The 24,900-nt window shown below is 42.5% G+C and overlaps 1 protein-coding gene across 7 annotated transcripts in view; it reads left to right on the top strand.

Annotated features, from left to right (window-relative positions):
• Positions 1 to 24,900, top strand: part of ELAVL4 (ELAV like RNA binding protein 4) — a gene marked incomplete at both ends in the record, with an annotated part of 83,507 nt that overhangs the window by 57,410 nt on the left and 1,197 nt on the right. For 5 of the 7 annotated variants that reach the window (XM_081307988.1, XM_081307987.1, XM_081307986.1 and 2 more), the window contains 4 exons: positions 4,129 to 4,232; positions 18,907 to 19,060; positions 20,664 to 20,889; positions 22,439 to 22,477. In XM_081307988.1, coding sequence (XP_081164114.1) covers positions 4,129 to 4,232; positions 18,907 to 19,060; positions 20,664 to 20,889; positions 22,439 to 22,477 — 523 coding nt within the window. The remainder of the gene's footprint in view (positions 1 to 4,128; positions 4,233 to 18,906; positions 19,061 to 20,663; positions 20,890 to 22,438; positions 22,478 to 24,900) is intronic. The other 2 variants (XM_081307989.1, XM_081307990.1) reach the window with 1 other exon arrangement.

Below are 24,900 nucleotides of genomic sequence, written 5' to 3'. Positions count from 1 at the left end.
CTGGGGATTGAACCCAGGGGCACTAAATCACTGGGCCACATCCCCAGGCCTATTTTGTATTATATTTAGAGACAGAGTCTCACTGAGTTGCTTAGCGCCTTGCTGTTGCTGAGGCTGGCTTTGAACTCATGATTCTCCTGCCTTAGCCTCCTGAGCCACTGGGATTACAGGCGTGTAAGTCAGTTCTTATGGAAAGAAGTGTCTGGTTTTTTAGAGGAGAAGTTAGATTCAAAAATTATTTTAACAGTGTGGAGAGTGGCCATGTCTGGAGGACATTTTGTGTTTGTGTATTCACGTGCCTGTGCTGCATAAAAACAGAAATATTCAGATTTAAGAACAGCTTGTTCAAAACAAACCTGTTTAACCAAAGTACTTAGGTGCTTTAAAATGTAGCCATCATGTATAGAGGTTTTCTCTTGGAAACTACTTCCTGAATTACAAGTTTCCATCCAAGAATGCCAAGAATGCATTTCCTTCCCATGCATGGTAAGTGGAGACCCCTCACCCATGCAGCTGGACAGGAATATTAGGTCCTATGGGCATCAAAAAGCCAGATACTCACTAGAGCTGTTAAGTTGTGGAGATAGTCTTCATTTCATAATATCTTTTTTCTTTAACAGAGAGAATTCAATAAGCATAACTTTGGTAATTTCATTTTTGTTTGTCCAACTTGCTGCATAAATAAATTTATAAATTGGAAACAAAAATAAATTCTGCTAATTTTCTTTTGCCATATCTATATGCTCAAATCTTGTTACTCTGTTGATGTTAAAGGGAGAAGATGTAGCTACTTGGGGGGGAAAAAGAATAATAAAAATACATCATTTCTGAATTGGAGATACATACACATTTAGTTATAGCCTTTGGATTGGATCCTGCAGGCTTCTGAACATGGTGACTCTCTTGGGCCCCATGGAAAAAAAAATATCATTCTTTGTGAATTTGTTCCATCTATATTTTTCCATATACATTTAAACACAGAACTCTAGATCCAAAACCCACCAACAATATACAGCCACCAAATATAAAACAAAATTCTTCCTCATTTTACTTTCCCCCACAACTAAAACAGTTTCTAAAAGAAATGAAGCTTGGGTTTTTTGTATTTTCTACCTAGGAAATAAATCTTCTCTAGGGCATTTTAAAAAAGAATACTCGAGCATATTTTTATATCCATAGAGTATATTTTTATTAGACATAGCTGAACTCCTCCTATGATGGTGAGAATCCATGAAGAAAGCCTGTTCATGGCCAGGGTAACCACAGGTAGTTTCATTATGCTGACAGTTTATCTCAGATCTTTCAATTCACAGGCAAGTTTTTCCATCTCTATCCTCTTTTGTTCAATGCAGTGCTCTGTTTTAAAGTTTGCAGTTCATTATTTTGTATCAAGGAGACTCTCCACCCTTTTTTCCCCCTTTCTGAAATAACCTTCATCTGGTTTTCAGTTTTTCTTCCTCCTTGATGTTAAACACAGTCTCTCTAAACCTGAGACAGGTGATGATAGCACAATAGTGCTAATTATAGTCAGGAACCAAAGTGAGGATGGGTTTGGGACTGATACAGGCAGGTAGGTTGATGTAACACATCTAGTTGGGCAGGAATCTTCCCCTTACTTGACCTTTGCAACCTTCCTAATTCCTGAGCCTGAGTGTGTTTTCCTTTCTCTAGAAGCAAAAGCCTAAAACAGAGATAAAAATTAGAATATAAAAACTATATCCACTATATTTAAACTTATATCAATATATGGATAATTTTTAAAAGTATAATGCATTAGAAACTTGCACCACTGGAAAACATAATAAATTCCTCTACATATATTCCATCACCATGATGAAATAAGGAACTTTTTCTGTGTGAGGTTGGTCTAATGTTTGCAGCTAAAATGAGGTTTTGTTTATATTTTTTCAAATTCTATTTTAATTTTACACAAATTAAATTGGACTGAAAAATGGACCATCTAACCAGTTTGCTAGAATTCATATATAAGGTTTATCATTGACCTCATTGCTTTAAAAAAAATGTTCTTTTAAAGCAGCTCAACTTGGTGCATGACTGTTTTTAAAAAGTGATTATAAGAATATTTTAATACAGCAATTTTTTAGACTTCTTGTATATGCAAGGTAAATATGACTGAGAAATTTGCATGATGAAAATGGATTTAATTAGGTGAATGTAGTTAGGCTTGATGAGGTGGAGCCAAATTTAGGATAAATGGTATTTTTAAACCAATGAAAGTGATCTCTTGTATCTGTGTGTTTGCAAAATGAAGGTTCTCAGACCATGTGGCAGGGTCTTACAATCCACACATCTCTCTTTCTCTCTCTTCCTCTCTCTCTCAACCTCTCTCTCTCTCTCTACACACACACACACACACACACACACACACACACACACACACACACCACTCATGCACCACACTTACTCCATAAAATGGAAAGAGAAATGTCCCAGCAGTGGAATGTGCCCAGCACTCGTTCACTCTTTCTTCCTTCTTCAGTTACCAATTCTGGCTGGTAAAGGTCCTATCTGGCAAAGTTTGCCTCTGTCTTTCCTATTCTAACTGTTCTTCCAAAACCCAATGGCAAACCCTAATTAAAGATAGTCATCTGAAGTTTTTCATGGCAGAGATGACAGCCTTCCATTAGGGTATGCCTTTGAGTTTTCTCATGCTTCTCTTTGCTTCCATCCTATGAAGGATAACAAAGTCACCCATTTTCTGATCCAGAACCCAACTTGTTTTCCCAGGTTCCCTCCTACAACCAACACAAACACAGACATTTACCAGCAAAACAGAAGCTGTTGGAAAGATTTTTTTGGCTGCTGAAATGGGCTCCTGTCACCAGGACATGGCAGGCTTTTTGCTGTATTGTCTCCCAGTCCTGGCCCCAGTACTCCAAAGGGAGCTTTATGTAATCAGTCTTTCCTGACATGTGATGTCCTGTCATTTCTCTCCCCTTCGGCTCTGCTGCCGCCCACAAATCAATAACATTGCCTGGGAAGTTCAAGCTGGTTTTGTAGCCACCACAAGCTCTGTGTTTCTTAAAGGGTATGTCAGAAAATGTAAAGTTTCCTAATGATATTTCTGGCTGATGACACATGGCAGAGCTGATGGACTATTTATAATCAGTGGCACGATCGCAAGCACATTATTTTTATTTCACTTAGGGGGGAGCCCTGTCACTCGCTACCTCTTTTTGCAGACAATTTGATGCCATCTCCACCTAAAGTAGCTAAATCCTCTTTGCAGAATGTGTTTGCACTCTCCCCTTTGTGATAGGAGCTCCCCTGTTGTCTACAATAGAAATCCCCGCCCTCTTCTTTTTATTGTTCTGTGGCCCTAGGGATGATGAGGGCAAAGAATGATTTGCAGCAACTGCTTTCAATTCTGGCCATGCCTGCTTCCTTCACTATAATGGGCTCCAGTTTTTGCTGCTCAGATTATGCTACATCCCTCTGAGTGTGGGTGTGGCTGGCATGACTGAGGCCATAGACACAGCTATTGCATCCAGTATTGACCCTGATTTTACGGGCCTAAGCAGAGCAGAGCTGTCTTTTGTTGAGCACTGTTGTGTTCTAGGAAATGTACTTGGTAGGCCTTCTTTATACAATGTCTTACTAACTCTCACAAACTTGTCTGAGGTAAGTGTGTTATCTCCAGAGTAGAAATCTGGGGAAACGGGAGATTAAAGGACTTCTCCAAAGTCCCACAGCTCATAGGAAAGCCCCAGGAATCCAGTTCAAATCTCTTCTAATGAATTACACCTGCTGTCTTTCTACTGCCCTGTCCTGCTTCTTCCTGATTATGTGGACATTTGTACATATCAGGTGTGGATGCAGGGGTACTTACCCATTTTTAGAGTAAGTAGCCCTGTAAGTTGAAAGGCCAACCAGAGTGAGGGATGGAAGAATTGAAAAGCTCTCAAGTCTGGGGGTAAACCCCAGCATAAAGGAAGCATGTACCAGAGGAGGGTTTTGACCCACTGCAATGGAAAGTGTTGCATCTACAAAGATACTGAGCACTCTCTTTCTCTCTCTTTCTTTCTCTCTCTCTTTCTCTTTCTTTCCCTCCCTCTCTCTGGCTCTCTCTTTCTCTGTGTTTCTCTCTTTTTTTTAATGTTTCCACAGGACAGAGTTTAGGGTATGGATTTGTTAACTATATTGATCCAAAGGATGCAGAGAAAGCCATCAACACTTTAAATGGACTCAGACTCCAGACCAAAACCATAAAGGTAAGAGGTGACATACTGGCTCCTGATTCAGGAGGCCCTGGTTAAATTTCATTCTGTGAATCTAATAAATCCAGGCTGTGTGGAGCCAAAAGTGGTGTTCTTTATTTATTCAAAGAACATTTACAGTGCACCCTACTAAGTGGGGACATGGGCCATCACAAAAGAGTGAGATGAGGGCTGAGTATAGGGAAGGTTCTAGGAGCCCTGGGACCTCCAATCCAGAAGGCAGATCAGGTGCCTGGGATCCAAGACCCCACTTAAAGGGCCTGCCTGTCAGCCTGAGTTGGCACAGATGGCAGGAGCAAGCCAAGGGGAGAGGTTGAGGCAGGGAAGCTGTTCTAGGTGTGACTAGTATGGCCTGAGTTTAGACAGGAGGCAATGAGAAGATGAGGTTGGAGGGTCAGAGTGTCAAGTCAAGAGACATAAACCAGTCTGAGCAGACTGGCTTTGGCTAGGGGTGGTTAGGAACCTCCCAACCATGAACTGGAAAGGGAAAGTCAGTTATAAACACACACGCTGGTGTAACAGGAACAGCTGCTATAAAATCAATGAGAACATAGTAAAAGAACAACAAAAACACTAATATTTCATCAATCTAAGAGTAATAAGACGGGCAGATAATATCTCAGGAGTGATTGTTGTTGTAAATTAAAAAAAAAAAAAAAAGTAACCCAGAGCCTGTTCCTTCAGGAGGTACAGGTTTCTGTGGCAGCATTGTTATACTCTGGGCTCAGACATTTGTGGGATCCTTCAGGAGGCGGTGCTGCTTGCTCTGGGGGCCCCCTTTGGACAGCAAGGGGGTTGTCATCAGGATGGACCCTCCCTGCTCCTTGGCCTCCCTCCTGCTTCTTCCCCCACCTCCAGGCAGCATCCTGTTTAGGGGCAGCTGCCAGCGATTAATGAGTCCCATCCTTCATAGCCTATTAAACCGCAGGGAAGTGTCTCCTGGGCGCTCTTATCCTCACGACAGCAGGTCTGACGCAAAGTAGGACAAAAGAGAAACCTCTCCCAGAATGGAAATCTATAGATGGCACCAGCTCTCAGCGTCTGAAAACACAAAACCAGAACTTTTTAGTCCAACAGAGCTACTTTTCCAACACCCAGACTGACAGAAGAGTCTACTGACTAGTATAGGATAATCTTAGCGAAGAGGTAATAAAAAACAAAAACAAAACAAAGCCTTTTATTTTTAATATGTGATTATCTTTCTTTTTTAAGCAGCTTTACTTTTGCAATTGAGTTTAGCTTATTTTTAAAGATAATTGCTTTCCCTGATCTCCTACAGTCTTTGGTACACAAAGACACCAAAATGGGCCTAATTCAGGCTATCCTCGTCTAGGCTTAGAATCAGTTCCTGTGAGTTCTCTAAGGGGGAAATAATCAAGAGTTGTTTAATTATGAAGTAGTCCTCTGAGAGGCAGGAAGATTAATTTCTTTCAAAGGAAAAACATACCTATTTTTGTGCTGTAAGTAAAGAAGAGATGCTCATGTCACCTGACTGTTTGATGAGGCCACACCAGGTTGATAGCTGTATTTGTGGGTCTGATTGATTTCCCGTACTATCTAGTTCAGCATTAGAATGCCAGACATTTATTCTTCCCATGACAGACACCCTGACCTTGAACTGAGAAAGGTATTTTCTTTCCTCTATAGTTTTCTTAAACTCAAACTCTTCTCTAAGGGTTTGGGATCAAATCATCAGCCATCAATTCTGCCTTTTTTTTTTTTCTTTTTAGTATTTCCTAATGCCCTTGGGGTTTCCCAGAAGACTGAGTGGACCTGGCTTTTCTGGTCTCAGAATGTATCCCCTGGCCCATCATACTATCAAATGCTTTATCTAAGTGGATCTTAGAGACAAGGAACATTGATTTTTTTTTTTTTTCCTGAGAAGAGCCAGTCTGCCTCCTTCCCTCATCCACATCCCTTTCTCCACTCTTCCACCCACCCTGGGCTCCCCCTGCATCAAAATGCTGCCAACACATTTGCACCCAGCGGAAATGTGGGCTTCTGAAGCACTGTAGGATTCAAAAAGCATGATGCCACGGCTGAATCAATAATTTCCATTCTCTACTATGAATGAAAATTTAATGTGCAAACCTGGGGATTTCAGCCCTTTCATTAAAGCAGTTTATTTGCCATACTAAAAATTAAGTTTGAGTGATAGGTTTCTTTATTAACTTTTCTTCCCTTTCCTAAAGGGACACAGTGTTTAAGGTAAAAAATCATATTAAAGGGAAGAAAAAAGCAAACCCTTTTCATGTGCTGTTAATAGTCTCATCATTTATTAATTTCTCAAAATTGCTTTTTTGCCTTTCAGGCCACTGTTTACTTCTTCTGGTTCAGTTTGCTTTGATAAGTGACATGAGATTTATCTCTTTGCTCTGACTCCCATGAAGGAATAGATAACTTGCCAATCTGGAAAAAACAAATATCTTCTTTGGAAGCATGCATTAGAGAGATATCCTTGGAACCATGTTTGCAAACTTTGGTCAAGTTTATCTCTTTTTTTCCCGCCCCCCCCCCCTCCTCCTCCACCCTGCTTCTGGAGTGCTTTCTGCACTACTTTATGTGCAAAATAGGTGCAGGCAAATCAAGAGTTAATTCTTAAACTATGCAGATGAAAGATTAGCAATCTGACTCAGGGAAGGTTTTGGAAAGCCCTGAGGTGGGGGGGACTCAAGTGTGTATTAGGTAAAGAGGACAGCTATTCAGCTGCTGCTGCTGATGGTGGTGGTAATGATAACAGTGAGGATTGTTCAAATCCGGATTGTTGCTAGATCTTTCATTTGCTCAATAAAAACTGAAATCTGGATTTTTTTTTAAACGTCAAATCTCCCACATTTTTAAAGACTAGAAACTAACTCAAAAAAATTTTAAAGCATTATGTAGGACAACCAAACAGAACTTAATAGTTAGCTGACCTTTGGACAGGCAGTTTGCAACCTCTGAACTCAAATTTAAATATGCAAACACTGTTTTGCCAATTGAGCAGTGAATGGTTCATTACCAGGCGACTAGTAAGAGGTGTCCACAAATGATGGTTCCCTATCAACAAAAATCCATTTCACCTTTATTAAAGGGAATGTAAAGCGACTGTGTGTGAATATTGAGGGCATGTGGAGGGCAAGGCCAAACCTCTGGTAAAGAAAGCAGAGAAAGGGCATGGTGCATAATTATGCCCCCAGTGAGTAGTTGTGGATGGTGACTCCAGAGGAATAGTTCTTTGGTCTATAATTTCTTTAGTGGGAGATTCCAACCCCTTATCTTGGAGAGCAGGCTCAGAGAAGTGAAGTGATTTGTTCAGGGCCATACAACTGACCAACAGTAGAGATGGAGTTAACATCCAAAGGACCTTGCTTCTAGAAGAGGAGTTGCTTAATGTGTGAGCATGAGCTCGAGAGGAAGTAATAATAATAATAATAATAATAAATAGTAATGCTATCTTGCATTTAGTTTTTATGCTGTGTCCAATAATATTTATAATCTTTTTACATGCTTATTATCATTTAACCTTTGAACAGTCCCTGGGCTAATTACTTTGCATATGTCAGCTCTTTTTCTTAAAATAGACTAAAAGAAGGTGCTATTATCTCCATTACACTAATGAGGAAACTGAGGCCCAAAGAGGTTAAGGCACATACCCAGGATCACATAGTTGGTAAATGAGATTTGGAGTAAGAAAAAGAAGTTTTAAATAGTTCTCTGCAGTAGGTCATGTTGGAGTGCCACAATGACTGTTTGCCCAACAGCATGTGCATTCTGTAAGGGTGTGTGGGTGTGTATTTGGCTCTGCACACACATGGGTTATACTCCCTCAAATGGGGAGGAGATATAAAAAGCAAACAACTGAATTACAGGGTTCCTCCAGGTTCTTCAGTAAGCAGACTTATGGTTCAGGGCTTCTGAACTTAGGGACACCCCTGACTTCAAATAATTTATTCCTAGACCCTGGCTTTCCGGATTCTGTTTTAAGTCCTAGGATTAGGTAACCAGAGACGGCAGTGCCCTGGAAATGCCTCCATCCATGTGTCTCAGGAAGCCATAGGGTATGGACCATGGGCCTGCCAAAGCAGCCTGGAATCCCACTTAGGAAACTGGGTCATTTCTCAGTGTTCGACTCTGAGCTCAGTGGGGTTGATTTACTCCGTTTAGGGCTTTGAGGTGCTATTTGTTAGCTTTTGTTTTTGTTTTGTTTTGGTTTTCTAGTTTCTCCACCAAGGATCATTTGGGACTCTGAGAAGCATTGGGTGAAATAGCTGTGGATTCTGGAAAAGGATTCCCATTTCTCCCTCACTGACCCCATTCATGCCTAATGCCTATCCCAGTCCTCAGCTCTAAATGAGCAGCCCTGACTTTACACTGTACTTTCAGACACTAAGAAGCACTCAGTTGAGTCCAGTTGCATTTGGTTCAGCTCTTAGTCACTTTAATTAAGGACAACAACAACAAAAAAATTTAGATGGTTCTATAGTACCTTCAAAACAAGCACATGTTTACCAAAGGTTTGGTTGGATTGATATTCAAGTGACATTGAGAGCCTTCAATAAAATGTGACTGAAGGTTTGTTCTCAATCCTGCTAAAACTTTCAGAATGGTGAGACATCTGGGTTTCAACCTAAGTGTGAGGAGCAGGATTGCAGAAGTGCTCACTGCTTGCTCTTGCTCTGAGAGCTCCTGAAAAGGAGCAACTCCAGTGCAGTGGAATGGGGTGATCACAGGGTTGTAGAGGTTTCCATTTGGATGTTGTGGGGAGATAGGGAGCTGTGCAAGGTGTGAGTGGGAGAGTGTTCTGTGGGTTCACCTGTGAATGGCGTGCCACATGGAGTGTTTGACAAATGAAACCAACACTTTGCAGGCTACTACAGTAGGTTTTGTCAGCCTTAGATACTGACAAAATCATCTCTATATTAGGGGCTTTTTCATTCGTGTTAAAAGCAAGACCTCATTTCTAAATAATTTAGAATGCTGAGAATCATATCATGAACACATATCAGCCCAATAGTGTTAACATTTTTCCATATTTCTGTTCTTTTCTCATTGCATTACATATTTACAGATGATTTTAGTGATTTTTTTCTAATAATTGCATTAAGCTTTTACTTGAATTATACTAATATAACTTGAAATAAAACATTTCCAAAGCACAGCTCTTGTGTAAACTTGGGGTGTGAGCAATTTCAGGACTAGTTCTCAGATTAAGGGGCAAAAGGGTTGCTTATCCAGCTCTGAGCAAACCCATGAGAGTTTGCACTCAGTCAGGCGATGGGGTGAGAGAGTAAGAAAGACACTTTATCACGAGGCAGCAGTCCAAGTCTCAAGGGAGCAAGACTAGGGGAAAGTGTGTGAGTGAGGGCCTTTCAGAAGGAAAAACCTCCCTTCTCCAGGAAGGAGAGTGAGTTCGCATATTTCCGCCTCTCTGCTGATGTTTTGATGCTGCTTAACCATTTCCCCATTTTCACTTTATTCTTCTAATAGCACTAACAGTGCCTCCAGGGGATCTTCCTACACTTGAGCTTTGCAGGTTCCAGTTTGCCCCTCCCGCTTCTTTCTCTTGCCAGGGGTCATGGGCAGCCGTGTCTCCCCCCATCCCCTCCCGCCATCCACCTGCCTTGCTAAAGGCCTCCATTCCGCTGAGGCATCTTTTCTTTGCACTTGGCATAAGCAATTATTTCTCCTATCACGTCTCTTAATGCTTCCCGAAGAGTTAGCAGATCATTTTTTGCTGATGGATATCACCCTACCCAGAAATGATGGCCTGCCTTCCTCAGTCTTGTTAATAATAAAAAAGCATTTTCTCTCCTCCCCCATTCAGGCTATAGTCAGAGCCAGTGTGGGAGCACTTCCCTGCCAAGGTCAGCAGGGGCGGCTGGATCACTGAATCCCCAAGGAGAAGGCACATGGCAGGGCTATCGGAAACTGGATGCACATTTACCCCAGTTGTACCAGCTGCCTCTCTCTTTTTTGTGGGAGATTATATTTGGCTGCTCTGTCTCCAGTGCCCAGTTAACTTCCTTTGAGTGAATAAATTCAAATACAGAAATAGGAATTGGAGAGATGGAAATATAGTTCCCCTGTGCTCTCAGCTCATGAAATTGATATGATGCTAGTATCTTTGAGGTCTTTTGCAGTGTTCTATGTGTGGATTACAAAAAGAAAACTGGGAAGGTATAGGTTAGACACTTAAGTTTTCAGAAGTACATGGAATGGGGTCTGGGCTTTAGCCATCCATAAGCATAAAAGAAGTCAACAATGTGATGTGAGCTGCTTTTGAAAAATTGGCACTCCCTTGGCTATGTTAGAAGAATATGACTACAGATCACAGGGACTGGTGGTCCTTTCTTGTCCACTCTGGTCAGCTCATCCCTGGTGTTTTTTACCCATCCAGATCATTTTTAAAAGACATGACACTGTAAAGGTTGTTCAGAGGCAGATGGCAAAGAGAGCTCTGAACCCATGTATCTATCCCACAATGGTTGCTTTTCCATTCTCTTGGAAAGAAAATTCTGCAGTGACCCAGAGGCATTAGTTCAATCCTATATTTTAATAATCTGGAAAGAAAAGCTGTGTAACTGTCAGAGTAGAATATTTGCCTTGAATGGTAGTGAGTCTTTCATCATCAGAGTCATTCAAATGAAACATTAGGGATGAGATAGGAAAAAAAATCTTGTCTTAAAATGAATTTTGACTAAATGACCCTAAATGTCCTTTCTCATTCTTAGATGTTACAACTCTGTGTTTTTTCTTGGTGTAGAACTACTCTAGTCAGTATAGTGGTTACTAGCCACATATTGAATTTGAGTTAAATAAGAAGTTCAGTTCCTTGGGCACACTAGACATGTTTGAAATGTGCCATACTGACACGTAGCTAATGGTTACCATATTGAACAGCACAGATATAGGACATTTCCTGATTCCAGAAAGTTCTGTGGCACAGAGCTGCCTAGAACATCAGTGGCCCTGAGAACTAAAGAATTATTTCTCTGAAGCCTCAGGACAGGAGAGCTGGTCTGTCAAAGATCAGAAAGCACCACATCCCTCTCCCCTTCTCCCTTTTTGTTCATTAAAAGCTTTGAGTTAAGATGGATAGTCCAGTTCTGCTTCCATCAAAAATTACTAGGAATGACCTTGAGCAACTTACCTTATTTCCTCATCTGCAGAATGGTTCCTTCCAACTCTAATAGTCTAATAAAATATTACAGCATTCTCCTTCCCACTTGGTACCTTTCCAGTAAAAGTAACAGTTGGTGCCAAGAATATGGCTTTTATCTCACTGTTCAGGTTATCGTGGCAAAATGGAAAGATCCCAGAACTTTGAGTCATATTCAAGTTTGTCTGTTTGCCTTAGTTCAGTTGTGTGACCTTGGGCAAGTACTTGATCTCATTGAGTCATAATTGTCTCTGGAAAACAGAACTAATGATACCTCACTTGTGGGTAACCATCGTTTGTATTGAATACTCAAGAAATGCTCCCCAGGGGATAGAGATGTCGATCAATAGTAGAGCACTTGCCTGACATGAGAGGGCCTGGGTTCAATTCCCAGGAAAAATAAAAAATAAAAGGTGGTGAAGGGAAGGAAGAAAGGGAGGGAGAGAGAAAGAAAAAAATAAATGTTTCAGGTATGACAGCTGCTGTCATTGAGACATGTATCTTCTATGGAGTCCAAGGAGAGAGCAGTCATTTGTGCCTGGGCTTCATGGAAGGTGGGCAGGAGTTCATTTTGCCATGATGAATGAAGACCAAAAACAAAGGCATGAAAGTGGAAACCTTCAGCACTACTCAGAAAGCTGTGACTGTGTTTTTGTTTGAAAGGGTGCAGGAAAGGGTTAGCAGGAGAAGAAAATTTGGGCCAGATTCCAGGGGGCTTTGAATGCCCAGATAAGAGATTTGGACTTCCATCACAGGGCATTAAAGAATTATTGAAGAGTTCTGTGCAGGAAGAAATGGCATAATTAGAACTCATTAGAAACATTACCATCAGTTTTTGCCCCTGATAAGAGAACAGCATGTATCAGGTGGCAGGTGGAGGGGAGTATAAAGAGTGGGGCTACAAATACGGACACCTGTCCTGCCTGTGAGCAGGGCTGCAGCCACAGGCACAGAGGTGAACCAATCCTCACAATCAGAGCTGTTGTTTCTAGGAGGCAGCTGGCTTCTTTCTTCTCTCCCCGCTCCCAGAGGTGGGATTGGAAGTCCCTGGGAGGGTTTGCTCCTAGAAGCCCTGGCAGCACCGCAGTCTGTTCTCTGCTGCCATTCTCCTGGTCTCTTTGGAAAGAATGTTCCCCAGGGACCTGTCTGCTCTGGGGAGTTTGTATTCACTCAGAGAATAGGGTGTTACAACAAACCGGGGAAAATCTGCAGCCTGATCTTCTGAAATGATTGGTTTGTTTGTCTCCTCTGCTAGACTAATAGTCCTGCGTGTCAGGGACTGTTGTATTCATCTCTGCACCCTGATGTCTAGCATAAGGCCTAATTACATAGCAATCATGTCAAAGCTGCTGTTTATTGAGCACTTACTGTGTGTCAGGTATGGTGCCTAGAAATCCTACAAGGAAATAGCTCTTTTAGAGAGCTTCTAAACTATGTTATTCAAGTGATGCACCCCACAAAGATTAAGTGACTCACCCCAAGGTCACACAACTGGAAAGTGGTCAGGATTTACATTTTTATTTCCTCAAGCCCAAAGCCCTTGCTCTTAACCTCTTCACTCTTTTCTACTATAGAACAGGAACTCACTTAAAATACCATAAACAAAAGCTTCTTTGGAGTGCCCTGTTTCAAAATAGTTACATGATACTGTAACTAGCATCTGTCAGTGAGATCCACAAGATAAGGGGTGATGAGGATAGGGAGAATGTTCCAGGGTTGTCGAAGGAAGAAAAATCAGTAATGGCCAGCAGTGGCATAGGATGCCACATGAGGTAGTGAGCTTCCTGTCGGTAGAATGTACAAGCTAGATAGCCAGCTGTGTTAAATCCTGCACTGAACTCTTGAGGTCACTTCTTCTAGCACCAAGTTTCTCTGAAGCAGATATCAGGGATAGTAGTGTCAAGAACACCCGTGTGGCCTCTGACATCTTTATCTCCAGTTACCTTGAACTGTGATTATAGACATTAGCAGTTTTGTAAATATAATACCTAGCTCACAAAAACTTCCAGATGCCATGCCACTATTGTAATCCAAAAGGGCCCAACAGATGACCTCACTGTTTTGCACATCTGGGTTCTAAACCAATTGAGAAGCAAGACAAAAGAGTGTGGAATCCCGAGGTCATCTTTATTACTGTTTAAGACCTGGACGTATTACTTGGACCCAGTGGACTTCCTAACACTTTGACAGACTGACTAATCAAGAAGACCAAAAACAAAGGCATGAAAGTGGAAACCTTCAGCACTACTCAGAAAGCTGTGACTGTGTTTTTGTTTGAAAGGGTGCAGGAAAGGGTTAGCAGGAGAAGAAAATTTGGGCCAGATTCCAGGGGGCTTTGAATGCCCAGATAAGAGATTTGGACTTCCATCACAGGGCATTAAAGAATTATTGAAGAGTTTTGTGCAGGAAGAAATGGCATAATTAGAACTCACTAGAAACATTACCATCAGTTTTTGCCCCTGATAAAAGAACAGCATGTATCAGGTGGCAGGTGGAGGGGGAGTCATAGTGCTCTGAACCCCACAGGTCTCCCCAAATGAGAACAGAGCCTGCCCCCTTAGAACTTAGAGCCTAGGACAGAGTTTGAGCTTCTGTCTGGCATTGGCTCCCAGATGGGAGGAAGCTCCAGCACCTAAGTACCCCATTATTGAAGACTCCATTCAGAGCAGTTGCTCCAAGTCCCCTGGAGAAGAATGGGTGAGGGGCTGGAAAAAGGCCTAGACTGTTACTCCAGGGCACCCTCCACTTGGAGGGAAACAACAGAAGTGGAAGATGAGTGTCCCCTTGTCAACAGCCCTTAGTATTGTACCTCATTTGCTTGATTATTTCCCTTGCCAGGCTGTGGGGGTCCTTGAAGCAGACACACTCCCAGCACCCATCCCAGGGTCTAGTTCACAGCAGTTGTTCAGGAAAGTGAGAAGTCAGTGAACTCTTATTTAATCCAGTGGTTTCCCACAGGAGCACCTTTCAGGAGCTAAGAAGGATGCCTTTTCCTCCCATTTTTTCCTTCCTCACAACCCCAAGATCATGCCTTTATTGTTTCTAATGTCCTCTCCTTTCTCTGCATTATGGTGGGTCGGATAAGGGACCATGCTGTTCTTCCCCCACCCGCCAAGCCAAGTCCTGGCTGTGAGCAGGCAGAGGGACCTGTGGGTATTGTGTGGGAAGAGGCAGACCCCAGCCCTGGTCCTGCTCTCCATCTGTGGTGAATGACAATGCTGCCTGACCCACTTTGTGAAAATCTCTGAGAGCACTAAGTCATTTAAGAAAGTGGAAAGTATTTTGTGGATGTGAAGGGGTGGGATTTGTTGAAACATGTTAGAGGAAATTCATGGCAGTGAACTGCTGAAAGATAGCCAGACCCCCCAGTAGGGTAGCAAAGGAGGACACTGCCTCTGTAGGCATTCACTAGTAGTGATCCATGTGTTTGCTTGTTTGATAAAATTGGAGGGTACATCCCAATGAGGGATAGATACCAGACTGACCCACAGACACCTGTATAGTTCATCATAATAATATATAAGTTATGATATATGCTATTAAGTTTAATTAAATTCTAGGTATGTTCTAGACATAAAATATTCTTACTTATTTCTACAATAACCCATTAGAGGAGAATTGTCCCCCATTTCTTACAAGTAAAGAAACTGAGACTTATCAGGATCAAATTGCTTGCTCAAGCTCACACAGCTAGTGAGTACTGGAGCCCACCCAAAGTCTGAGCTCATAATCTTGTTGCTGTAGTGTAGAGGGTGGGGGGATTATGGGCAGGCAGGGATGGGCAGTGCTGGGGAGTTTGAAAAGGGCTGAAAATCTTCTGTAAACACTGTCTGTGAAGCCAGGCATTCATGGTCACCTGCCTTTAGGCCACCACATTACCCAGAGAGAGAAGTGGCCTCTTTACTCTCAGCTCTTTCTGAGTTCTGGAGCAATATCTCTGATGGCCTAGAAATGCCAATCTTTGTCTTCAAAGATTCTGGATGAATGAAATAAGCAGGAACCTGATGGTCCAAGGCAAGGGGAATTCTCTAGAGCATTGGCTCTAGCATTGGGAGCCTCAGGTTCTAGGCTTCTCGTTAGAAGAGCTAACGTGCCAATAATGCTGGCCTCTTTACAGGGGCTGAAAATTGGCAATATTTTTTAAATGTTTAGGCGTGAGAAAGGATCTGACATCAGTAGTCATTCCACTGGAATTTAATAAGTGTATGAAGAAACTTGAAAGTTTTAGATACTGGAATGCACTTTTGAATATTGAAGGCAGGAAGATCCTTTTCCTGTCATTTTTGTCCACTCCTACTGGCACAGGGGAATAAAACAACAGCAATTTAAGGGTCCAAATTGAGGAGAAAAACTAAGCAGGAATTAGTCTTGGGATAGAATGACCAAGGTGCTGTTCACTTTTGGGATTTGTTACTGCCTTGTGTCTATCTCTGGGGAATCTGTCAAAGTAATTTTCCCTAAGATTCCGTCTCTGTCAGAATCATCTTTTAGGGAAATAGTTTTGGTTGTGTCATTGACTCCAGTGCCAGCTTCTTTTCCCTAGCAGGGTCAGTCCTTAAAATGATTCCCTCTGTACTCTAGATCTGGGTGCCCAATACTAATGGAAATCAAGTTCATTACTACCCACAGTGCATTTATTGGATAGTAGTAAATGCACAATGCCAGGCCCTTCCCTTAGCTTTGGCCTCATTTGTATTCATGAGAGAGGAAGGTTATTACCAGGCCGCCATTCCCTGACCCTACCACCACCTGTCTCACCAACAGCCTCATTTCAGCTCTGTCTTATTCCTGGCCTCGTTAATCCTTGATTTATCCCTCCTCTGCATTTGAGTCACACGCATACATAGCCCTGGCATAGCACACGTCTTGTGACTTTGTGATAATTGGTTTATATGCCTCCTCATCCATTATTCTACTCAACCCATATTTATCAAGCATGTCCTGTGAGATGTCTGTGGCCTCCATTAGACTTGGAGGTCCTCCGGAGCAAAAGACCTTGTCTTGCATTTGCTGTGTCCCCAGAACACAGCACAGCAAGTAACTGGTGCAGGGTAGATCTTCAAGAAATGTTTGCTGAGAGAAGTGATGTCTATTCCTACAACGTCCTCTTCTCGTTATTCCAACCCCAGACACTGAAGAGTGGGAAACTGTCCCTTAGCTTTTAGCTTAGTAGGGAAACACAGTTATGACTCTGGGTGCTTGACTCTCAGTGATCCATCTTAGTAGAGGAACCAAGTTATAGTTAACCCCAAAGAGCCATTAAGGGCCACATCATCCATCAAGAGCTGTGGGTGTCCACTCATTTTTTTTTCAGAAGGTATTAAACACCCAGCAGGAATCAGGCTCTGTGCCGGGAGCTAGAGCCACAGAGATGAATAAGACACATATAATCCATGACCTCAAGGAGATGGTCAGACCAGATAGAGAGGTGGTGAGTTAAGGTTAGAACGGGTTAAGTGCTATGATTCATTGAGCACATTGCTGTGGAGACTTTTAGGAGGAGGCAAGATCAGACAGAGGCGGCTATCAAGAAAAGGTGGTAACATTTGAGCTGAGCCACCTTAAGAAAAGTAAAAATTGTATTTGAGGAAGAAGATGGAAAAAATGTTCCCCATGAGCAAAAGCATAAAGGTGGGAGAGGGGCAAATGACATTCAGATGACTTGCCAGTAATTAGAGTGAGACGAGGGTGACTTGTACTGTGGACCCACCACTATGAGATTTCCTTCTCCTGACCACTCCTTCCTCCTGCCTCAAAAATAGTTCTATGCTATAGCCTGAGAGGACAAGGGCAGGAGCACATTACGTGGAGTGAAGCCCTATCCAGGCAGTTGCATGGGTTTCTCGCGCCCCCCCCCCACGACCCCCTGTGGCCTCAAGTGCATACACAGGAAACCTCAATGAAGTGGACCCTCTGCCTCCCAGCCCTGTGCTAGGAAGAAGCAAAACCTATAGCGGCTTCCCAGGCCACCCAGGAGTTTCTAGAAGATGTAGACAATGTAGGCAGCTGCCTCACTCCATCAGCAGGGGGAGGCCAGAGAGGCAGATTAGTCACTCACATCATTTTCTGTTGAGTCAACATCTATTTTTAGGTGTGGAACTCATAAAGGGACCTGGTGTCTCTGTCATAGAAAGGGAGAATGTGCCATGGGTGAGGAGTCTACTCATCCTTCTTCCTCTTTGCTACACCCATTCTCTCCCCTGAAGTTTCCAGAAGCAGTGTCCACTTTGCTTCCAAAGGTTTAGTTCTTAATGGTGAAGGGTTGGTTTTTACATGTGCAATTCCTTTTGCACACTGGCTTGTGTGTGAGCACACATGCACTCACACACGCGTGGCCCCACAGTCTTACCAGGTCTTATGAAGTCCGTTATCTAGATTCAATAAAACTCCCAACTGAAAAATGCTAAGGCATATAAGTCCCTTCCTGTCCGACGTTGTCAGATGTGCTCTGAAATGACTGTTTTCATCATCTATTCTGAGCCATAACCGCCCCAGAAATAGCTTTAGCAGGAAAGTGCTTTTGTTAGACTAGCTGTAAATTATATTTCAAATGTCTGATGTTGTTTTCTTAAAAAAATAAATAAATAAGTAAATGAAAGTCTAAAATTAATGACTGCTGGGGTTTGCTTTGCTTATGTGTACTGCTACAGATTTGGCTTCTTGCAGATGGAATTTCAGATCTGTTTACACTTCTGTGTTAGCTTTTTGGGGAGGAAAAAAAGCAGTTGAGAGATCTGGGAGGACAAATTTACAAAGTCAAACTTATTATAACCATCAGTGAAGCTCTCTTCCCTCTCTGGCTGCCCTTTCCCTCCCTCCTGCACACTGTGCCCCCATTTTGTTTGTTGTGGTTTTATCTGCCCAATCTCAAAGTTAGGGGCAACTGGTCCTTGCAGATGTGCCGACAAGGTCACATATCCAGTTTCGCAAGCAGATGTTCATTCAATCCCATTTCACCAGCGCTTTGTCATTCAGGGAGAGCAGACCTTATGGGAACAGATTGGAGCAACACAAAGGACAGAACATTACAAAAAAAAAATCTTACAGAGAACCCGATTGCTTTTATGTTTTCTTGAAGAGAATGGGGGTAGGGAGGGTGGCAGGGAGAGAAATGTGCAGAGCAGAATTTCATAGGGGTTTTTTTTTTGGTTTATTCAAAGATTATTATGTGTTGGATACAGTAAATCATCTATACACCCACATCCAGGAGGTAAATCTTCAGAACTTCATGCGTGGGTAGTTCTGCATTTAACAGCTGCCATACAGTAGCTATTTTGTTCTGCACTTAGAGACCCTTATCTGTGCATTTGTTTTAAGTTATCGTCAACTCTCCTTTTGTTCCTCTATGGCTGTTCTCCTAATTCTCATTACTATTACAAGAGTAGCTCCGACTCTGAACTATTGAGTGGTTTTAACTGGCACCTTGAGCTATACTGCCAGCTGAGGCACTGTCCTCTTGGTCATTTCCTCAGTCTCTCCCTTGAGGTCAAGTGCCTATAATGGATTTAGTCCTCTTGCCTCTCCTAGGTCTCATATGCCCGTCCGAGCTCGGCCTCAATCAGGGATGCTAACCTCTACGTTAGCGGCCTTCCCAAAACCATGACCCAGAAGGAGCTGGAGCAGCTTTTCTCGCAATACGGTCGTATCATCACCTCACGAATCCTGGTTGACCAAGTTACAGGTTAAGTGTTTCTTTGTAATTTCTTTTCTTGCATATCAGTGCCCAACTGTTATCCGTAGGAGCAGGCTAATAGTTGCTTAAAGTAGAGAATGTGGGTCATGAATAGGCACACTTCTGACTTGAAAGATTTCTCATCCATCAATTGCCCAAATTTAAAATGGGCCATATTGGGATGCAGACTTCTCCGTCGTGGGAATTGTTCCAGCAGCCGCTACACTATTTGGCAAGGTTGTAAAAGAGAATTTGGGTATCAGGTTGAGAATGGAGCTGTATAACCTTCAAAGTCTCTTTCAGCCCTCAACCAGTAACGGTTATTTTTGTATGTGAAAACCTGTATGTGTAGCTCTAGCTCCAATTCATAGCATTACAGAGTTAAAAGGAACTTTAAACTACCTCATTTTGTACATCAGCAAACAGATCCAAAGTGAGAGCTGACTTCCCACCAGCTAGTCAGGAGCAGAGCAGGGTAAGAACCCAGGCTTTGGGACTCAGGTTCTTTGTCCAGAATAAAGAAAGTCAATCAGCCAGCACCTCTCAGCAAGAAAGGTAAAGTACCTGGGGCTGCATTTTTAATGACAAGGTGTTTTATGCCTACCCCCCACTCTATCTCAATTTAGAAGTCGCCCCCTGAGAGAAGTTTAGCACGTTTGTCATTTGATTCATGTAACCAACTCTCACTGAAATAGGCTCTGACCCAGACACTGTGCAGAGGGACACTGGGAACCATGGATGAAGGAAAAGCATAGTTCCTTTCAGGACTCCAATGTGACAGGTTCCCACTAGGTGCCGTCCAAGTTGCCCTGTGAGAGCTCAGGAAAGAGTGTACTATGCCTGGTGATGATTGTTGGGAAGGCTCCATTGTAGAGGCAATGTTTGAACAGGTTGGCAGGATGACTTGAGGTTACCTGGCAAAAGGGAGTGATAGAGCATTCTAGATAAAGAGGATGCCATATCCCAAGGCACAGAGTTAAGGAAGAACAACAGCCTGTTCTAGGAACGTCAGGCAGTTCAGGGTAGCTGGTGTGAGGCTCAACAGGGTATTTGGAACCAGATTTCCAAGGACACTGAATATCAGGAAATCTAGACTTCATCTGCATGCCGCAAGGAGCCAGGGAAGGGTATTTTGTGGGTTTTGTTTCTTGTTCGTTCTGTTTGGGGCAGTGAAGAATAGATACAATGCACAAAGTACAATATTCAAAAGGCATATAAGAGGTTTAGAAAATGTTTTTAAAGGTTGAACTGTAGTCAGAGTTGTCTTTTCATATAGATGACTTAGCCACTGGGTGTGGAGGACTCACTAGAGAACTGGAAACTGGTTGGTGGATGTTCACTTATAGTAACTGGAGGGAGACGAGAAGTGGTAGAGGACCAGAGAGGACAGATGCAAGAAATCCTCTATTCTAGGGATTGGAGGCATGTGTCCAGGGCCATGCTGGTGTATATGAAAGCAGATACATTTCAGTTCAAGGAGCTGGGCTCTGCCAGGCCCCACAGGTGGACTGACACCCCACACAATGTCCATGAGGCCCCACTCATCTCTTCCCAAAGATATTTACCAGTTTGGTTTTTTCACTTTTTACAAAGACTCTTTCATTTTCTCCAGGAGTGTCTAGAGGGGTGGGATTCATCCGCTTTGATAAGAGGATTGAGGCAGAAGAAGCCATCAAAGGGCTGAATGGTCAGAAGCCCAGCGGTGCTACGGAACCGATTACTGTGAAGTTTGCCAACAACCCCAGCCAGAAGTCCAGCCAGGCCCTGTTGTCCCAGCTGTACCAGTCTCCCAACCGGCGCTACCCAGGCCCACTCCACCACCAGGCTCAGAGGTTCAGGTAGGTATGCCCACAGAGAAGGGAACCCCTGCTGCATGGTACAGAGTTGGGCAAGGGCCAGGGAAGCCCATGACTCTGAAGTATGGGGCAAGGCAAAGAACCTCAGTTTCCACTCCTGTAAAATGAGGTGATTAGACCAGATGCTCTTCAAAACCCCTTGCAACTTCCTACTGTGACTGGTTAAACTTGAGATTCTTCAGTAGAAACAAAATTTAACCGAACAAAGTTTGGTTTCAACAAAAGTAGTCACAAGTGACATTTCAGAATCTTAGACTTCAGACTGGGCAGGGGCTTTTCATACTGCCCAGAGGCAGATCCTTGCCTGAGGGGAGTGGCTTGTCCTGTCCTCTTTTCCTAGGGAATTCTGGGTTCTAGGGGAGGAAAATTTTTTAGTGTTAACTTTATCTCTTTAGTCAGCACATTCTGAAGACAAGGAAGAAGATTTCATTCAAGCCTTAGTGTTTTCTTTGGATACCCAACCCCCAGGAAGCTCCTGGTGCTGGGAGCATTCCCCTTCTAGACATTTCTGAAAGACTGGTTTCTCCATGAAGGCAGTGCAACCTTGATCGGCCTCCATTGTGCAAGAAGATAAGCATAGCGTTGACCTAACCATAGTAAATTCTAAACAACTATGTCATTCCACCCACGCCCCAACTCCTCTTTAATGAAAGGGTTTTTCTTCTTGTTAAACTTCACGTGGGAAAAATAGTAGGTCCGTCTATTTAGAATAGTAACAGTCCATCTGGCCACAGAAAAATCAGCCTCTTCAGTTGTCCTCCCATACCCCATGAATCTGAAATGGTTAATGATTTCATGAAGAGTCCAAATCATCTAATTTTTATTTTGTGTGAGAGCGCATGCAGTATTCATGTAAAAAGCCTCTCCAGCAGGCTTCTAATGGTGGAAACTATGGTTACTACTGCCCCATGGTGTGAATAGCTTGTCCCCAAGTAAGGTACTAAACGTGAGGAAGATTATAGCATAATGACAGTTTGCCAGGAGGTGTTTTCAGGCTGTAAATAGTAAGCTATTTTTTTTTCAGTCTTAACCCACAAACACTCCCTGCACCCATGTGTGTGGTAAGGAGATTTAATGTAGCTAGGCTAACAGAAAAGATCCATTCTGATGCGTATTGTGTGCACATGTATTGTTTGTTGATCTGGAACAGAGACCTTTATTCACAAGTTTAATTACAGCAAAAGGTGAACAATTTAAGAAGCCCCCCACCCCATTCTAACAATTTCACACACAATATAAAATAAAATCCACACAAATGTTCTGAGAGGTGGGGGGAGTGGGAATGATTGAGACCTTGAAAGAAAGGGGGGATTCATTAGACACTTGCTTGAAACTCTAGCATTGACCTGAACATGAATTATTTGCAGTTGGAGGCAGGAAAGGGGGAAACTACCGGTGGATAGACTCCTCAGCAGTGGGGAAAGTTGTTGAGCTTTTCTTCTTTGAAAATGGAGCATTCTTATTAATAGTTCCATTGAGTGATCTTGCCATCTGTGAGGCATTAACCCAAAGACCCTCCTTCTCTTTGCAGGCTGGACAATTTGCTTAATATGGCCTATGGCGTAAAGAGGTAATTAAAACTCCACAGATTGCCAGATGTCCGTGTTGGCACAGACTGGGGCTAGATTTTTTTTTTAATTCACTAACTTTACTTTTTTTTTTAATTCTTCCTTTTTCTTCCACCAGCATGTCAAATTCTTAATTTTAATTTCAGACTTCAGTTGATTTTTATTTCTTTTAGGGCACACAAAACATTTTGTGTGTTTCACTTTTTCTTTTATTTGCAGGTGGGCTTATCCTATGGTTCAGGTGCCACAGCTACCAAACCCTTGATAATCTGGTCCTCTGAACGGCTTCCCTAAGGGAGAAAGCTCTGACTCTTTGCTGGCTGATTTTGCAAACTTGCAGAGCAACTGTTTTGCATTAGTGATGCCAAGATTCAGTTAAGAGGGCAGATTCCAGCAAATCAAAATTAGAACATTTTGCTTATCAAGACTGACCATCCTATAATTTTCAGTGGAAAATTTAGATTTTGTACTACTAGCTCTGGCCAAAGCATAAACTAACACACGAATGACTTTCTGACTTCCACCGCCAATTCGGTGTGCATATCAGAGCACATCCTGGGAATGAAGTGTATCTGTGTGCACCTCAACCAGGACTTTCTTTTGTTACAGGTTTTAGCAGTTATTATAAATCCTCCCTCAGTTTTATATGTATGTGGGTTTTTAACTCGCTATTTCTTTCATTTAAAGCCTTTTTGTGGGGTTGGGTACTTAAATAGGGTCAAGGCTTTGGGGACCCTCTGAATGCAATCACAGGGGTGTTCCAGACCCATCTGAAATCTGAATCTTGGGGAGTTGAGTGTGTTATGTCACTGTGTCCATGAGATTCCCATATGTGCTTTTGATAAGCTCCGCTGCACTGCTAGAAACAGAGCATCTTCATCATATTGCTCAGTAGAGCTGCACACTTTAATTCCCCTTCCTCCACTCAAGGGAGAGAGATGTGCTTTTTAATAGTCCACATCATACTCCCCACTCTAGGCAGTTCTTTCACCACTTGGCCATGCATGGTAAGTACACTGACTGGAAGCTAGTGCACAGTCAGGGGAGTAACTTGACTGCAGACTTCACTATCAGAGCGCCAGCTTCTTGAATCTCAGTCCCAGCTACCAGTGAGGATAACTGTGAATTATCTCCACATGTCTAACACACATTGCCTGCTTCCCAGGCATTTTTCCATCTTTCCTAGCTCTGCCCCATCTCTTTGCTCCTTTCTGATTTTAGCAAGGTAGCACCAAATGCCACAAGAAGAGTAATACCTAATAACACAGGTGAGACCAGGGAAGACACAGCCACAGCCTATGTGCTGCCTCTTCCTCCAGTGCCCAGTTCAGGATGGACACATTAATTTATAACAGAATTTTTCTCTTTCTATTGAACCCAGATTTAGATCTAGAATCCTTCTCACCTAAAGGTTCTGGTAGCCATCAGCAACTAGAATCAAGGTCCTACTTGAAACCTCTTTTCTGGCTCTGGCCTTGGCCTTATGATAAATATTTAGCTATTTTCTACCATATCAATGAAAAGGACTAATTACCTAGTTGGAGGAGAGACCATTGAGAAGACAGTGTTCAGAAATAAAGCAAATAGCAGCTAGGCATGAAGATGCACACGTGTAATCCCCAGCTATGTGGAAGGCTGAGGTAGGAAGATCTCAAGTTCAAGGCCAGCCTCAGCAACTTAGTGAAAACCTGTCTCAATTTTTCAAAAAATAATAAAAAGGACTGGGGATGTAGCTTAGTGGTAGAGTGCCCCTGGTTTCAATACCCAGTACCTAATAATTTTCATAATATTATATAAGTATTCAAATGCAGTTAAACTGACTTTTGCCATTCTAAGAATCTGTACCATGATATTTTTTTTCCTTGGCGGGGAGGGGAACGGCATCTTGTTTTTAAGCAAGAAAGAAAATTGACTTAGCAAATAGTAGCAAAAACAATTTCTATTGAGTTGTTATGTTCAGCATATCTTTAGCCACCATTTGATATTATTTAAAGTCTAGTCAGGTACAGAACTATTCATTATGGGCCCTTCCCAAAGCACCAAGAATATTGGCTTATTTTTAAAAAACATTCCTGGTCACACTTTACTCCATGCTTTTCCCAGTTTTTGCTTCTTCCTCTCTCCCAAGTCAACCCCCCCCCCTAAAAAAAAAAACTCAACCAAATGAAAAGCAAGTTTCTAGTCAGTGTACAGCATCAAAATCCCTGTATACATTTGGTCTGAAACAAAATTTTGAAAAATAATGTTCAGCTATAGGCACTGGTATCCTAATTGTTTTATCTACTGCCTCCATCACAAATCACACATGGGTTTATTTTATCAGACAGTGAGTAGAATATAAAGGGTTATTTTTTTCTTTTAAAGATTACACAAAAACTGAGAAGATTCTAAGCCCAATACAAAAGTACTTGTAAACAGGGCAAAT

The sequence above is a fragment of the Spermophilus citellus genome, assembly GCF_964194105.1.
Source record: "Spermophilus citellus genome assembly, chromosome: 9".
Classification (NCBI taxonomy): Eukaryota; Metazoa; Chordata; class Mammalia; order Rodentia; family Sciuridae; genus Spermophilus; species Spermophilus citellus.
This window is presented reverse-complemented; position numbering and strand designations above follow the sequence as displayed.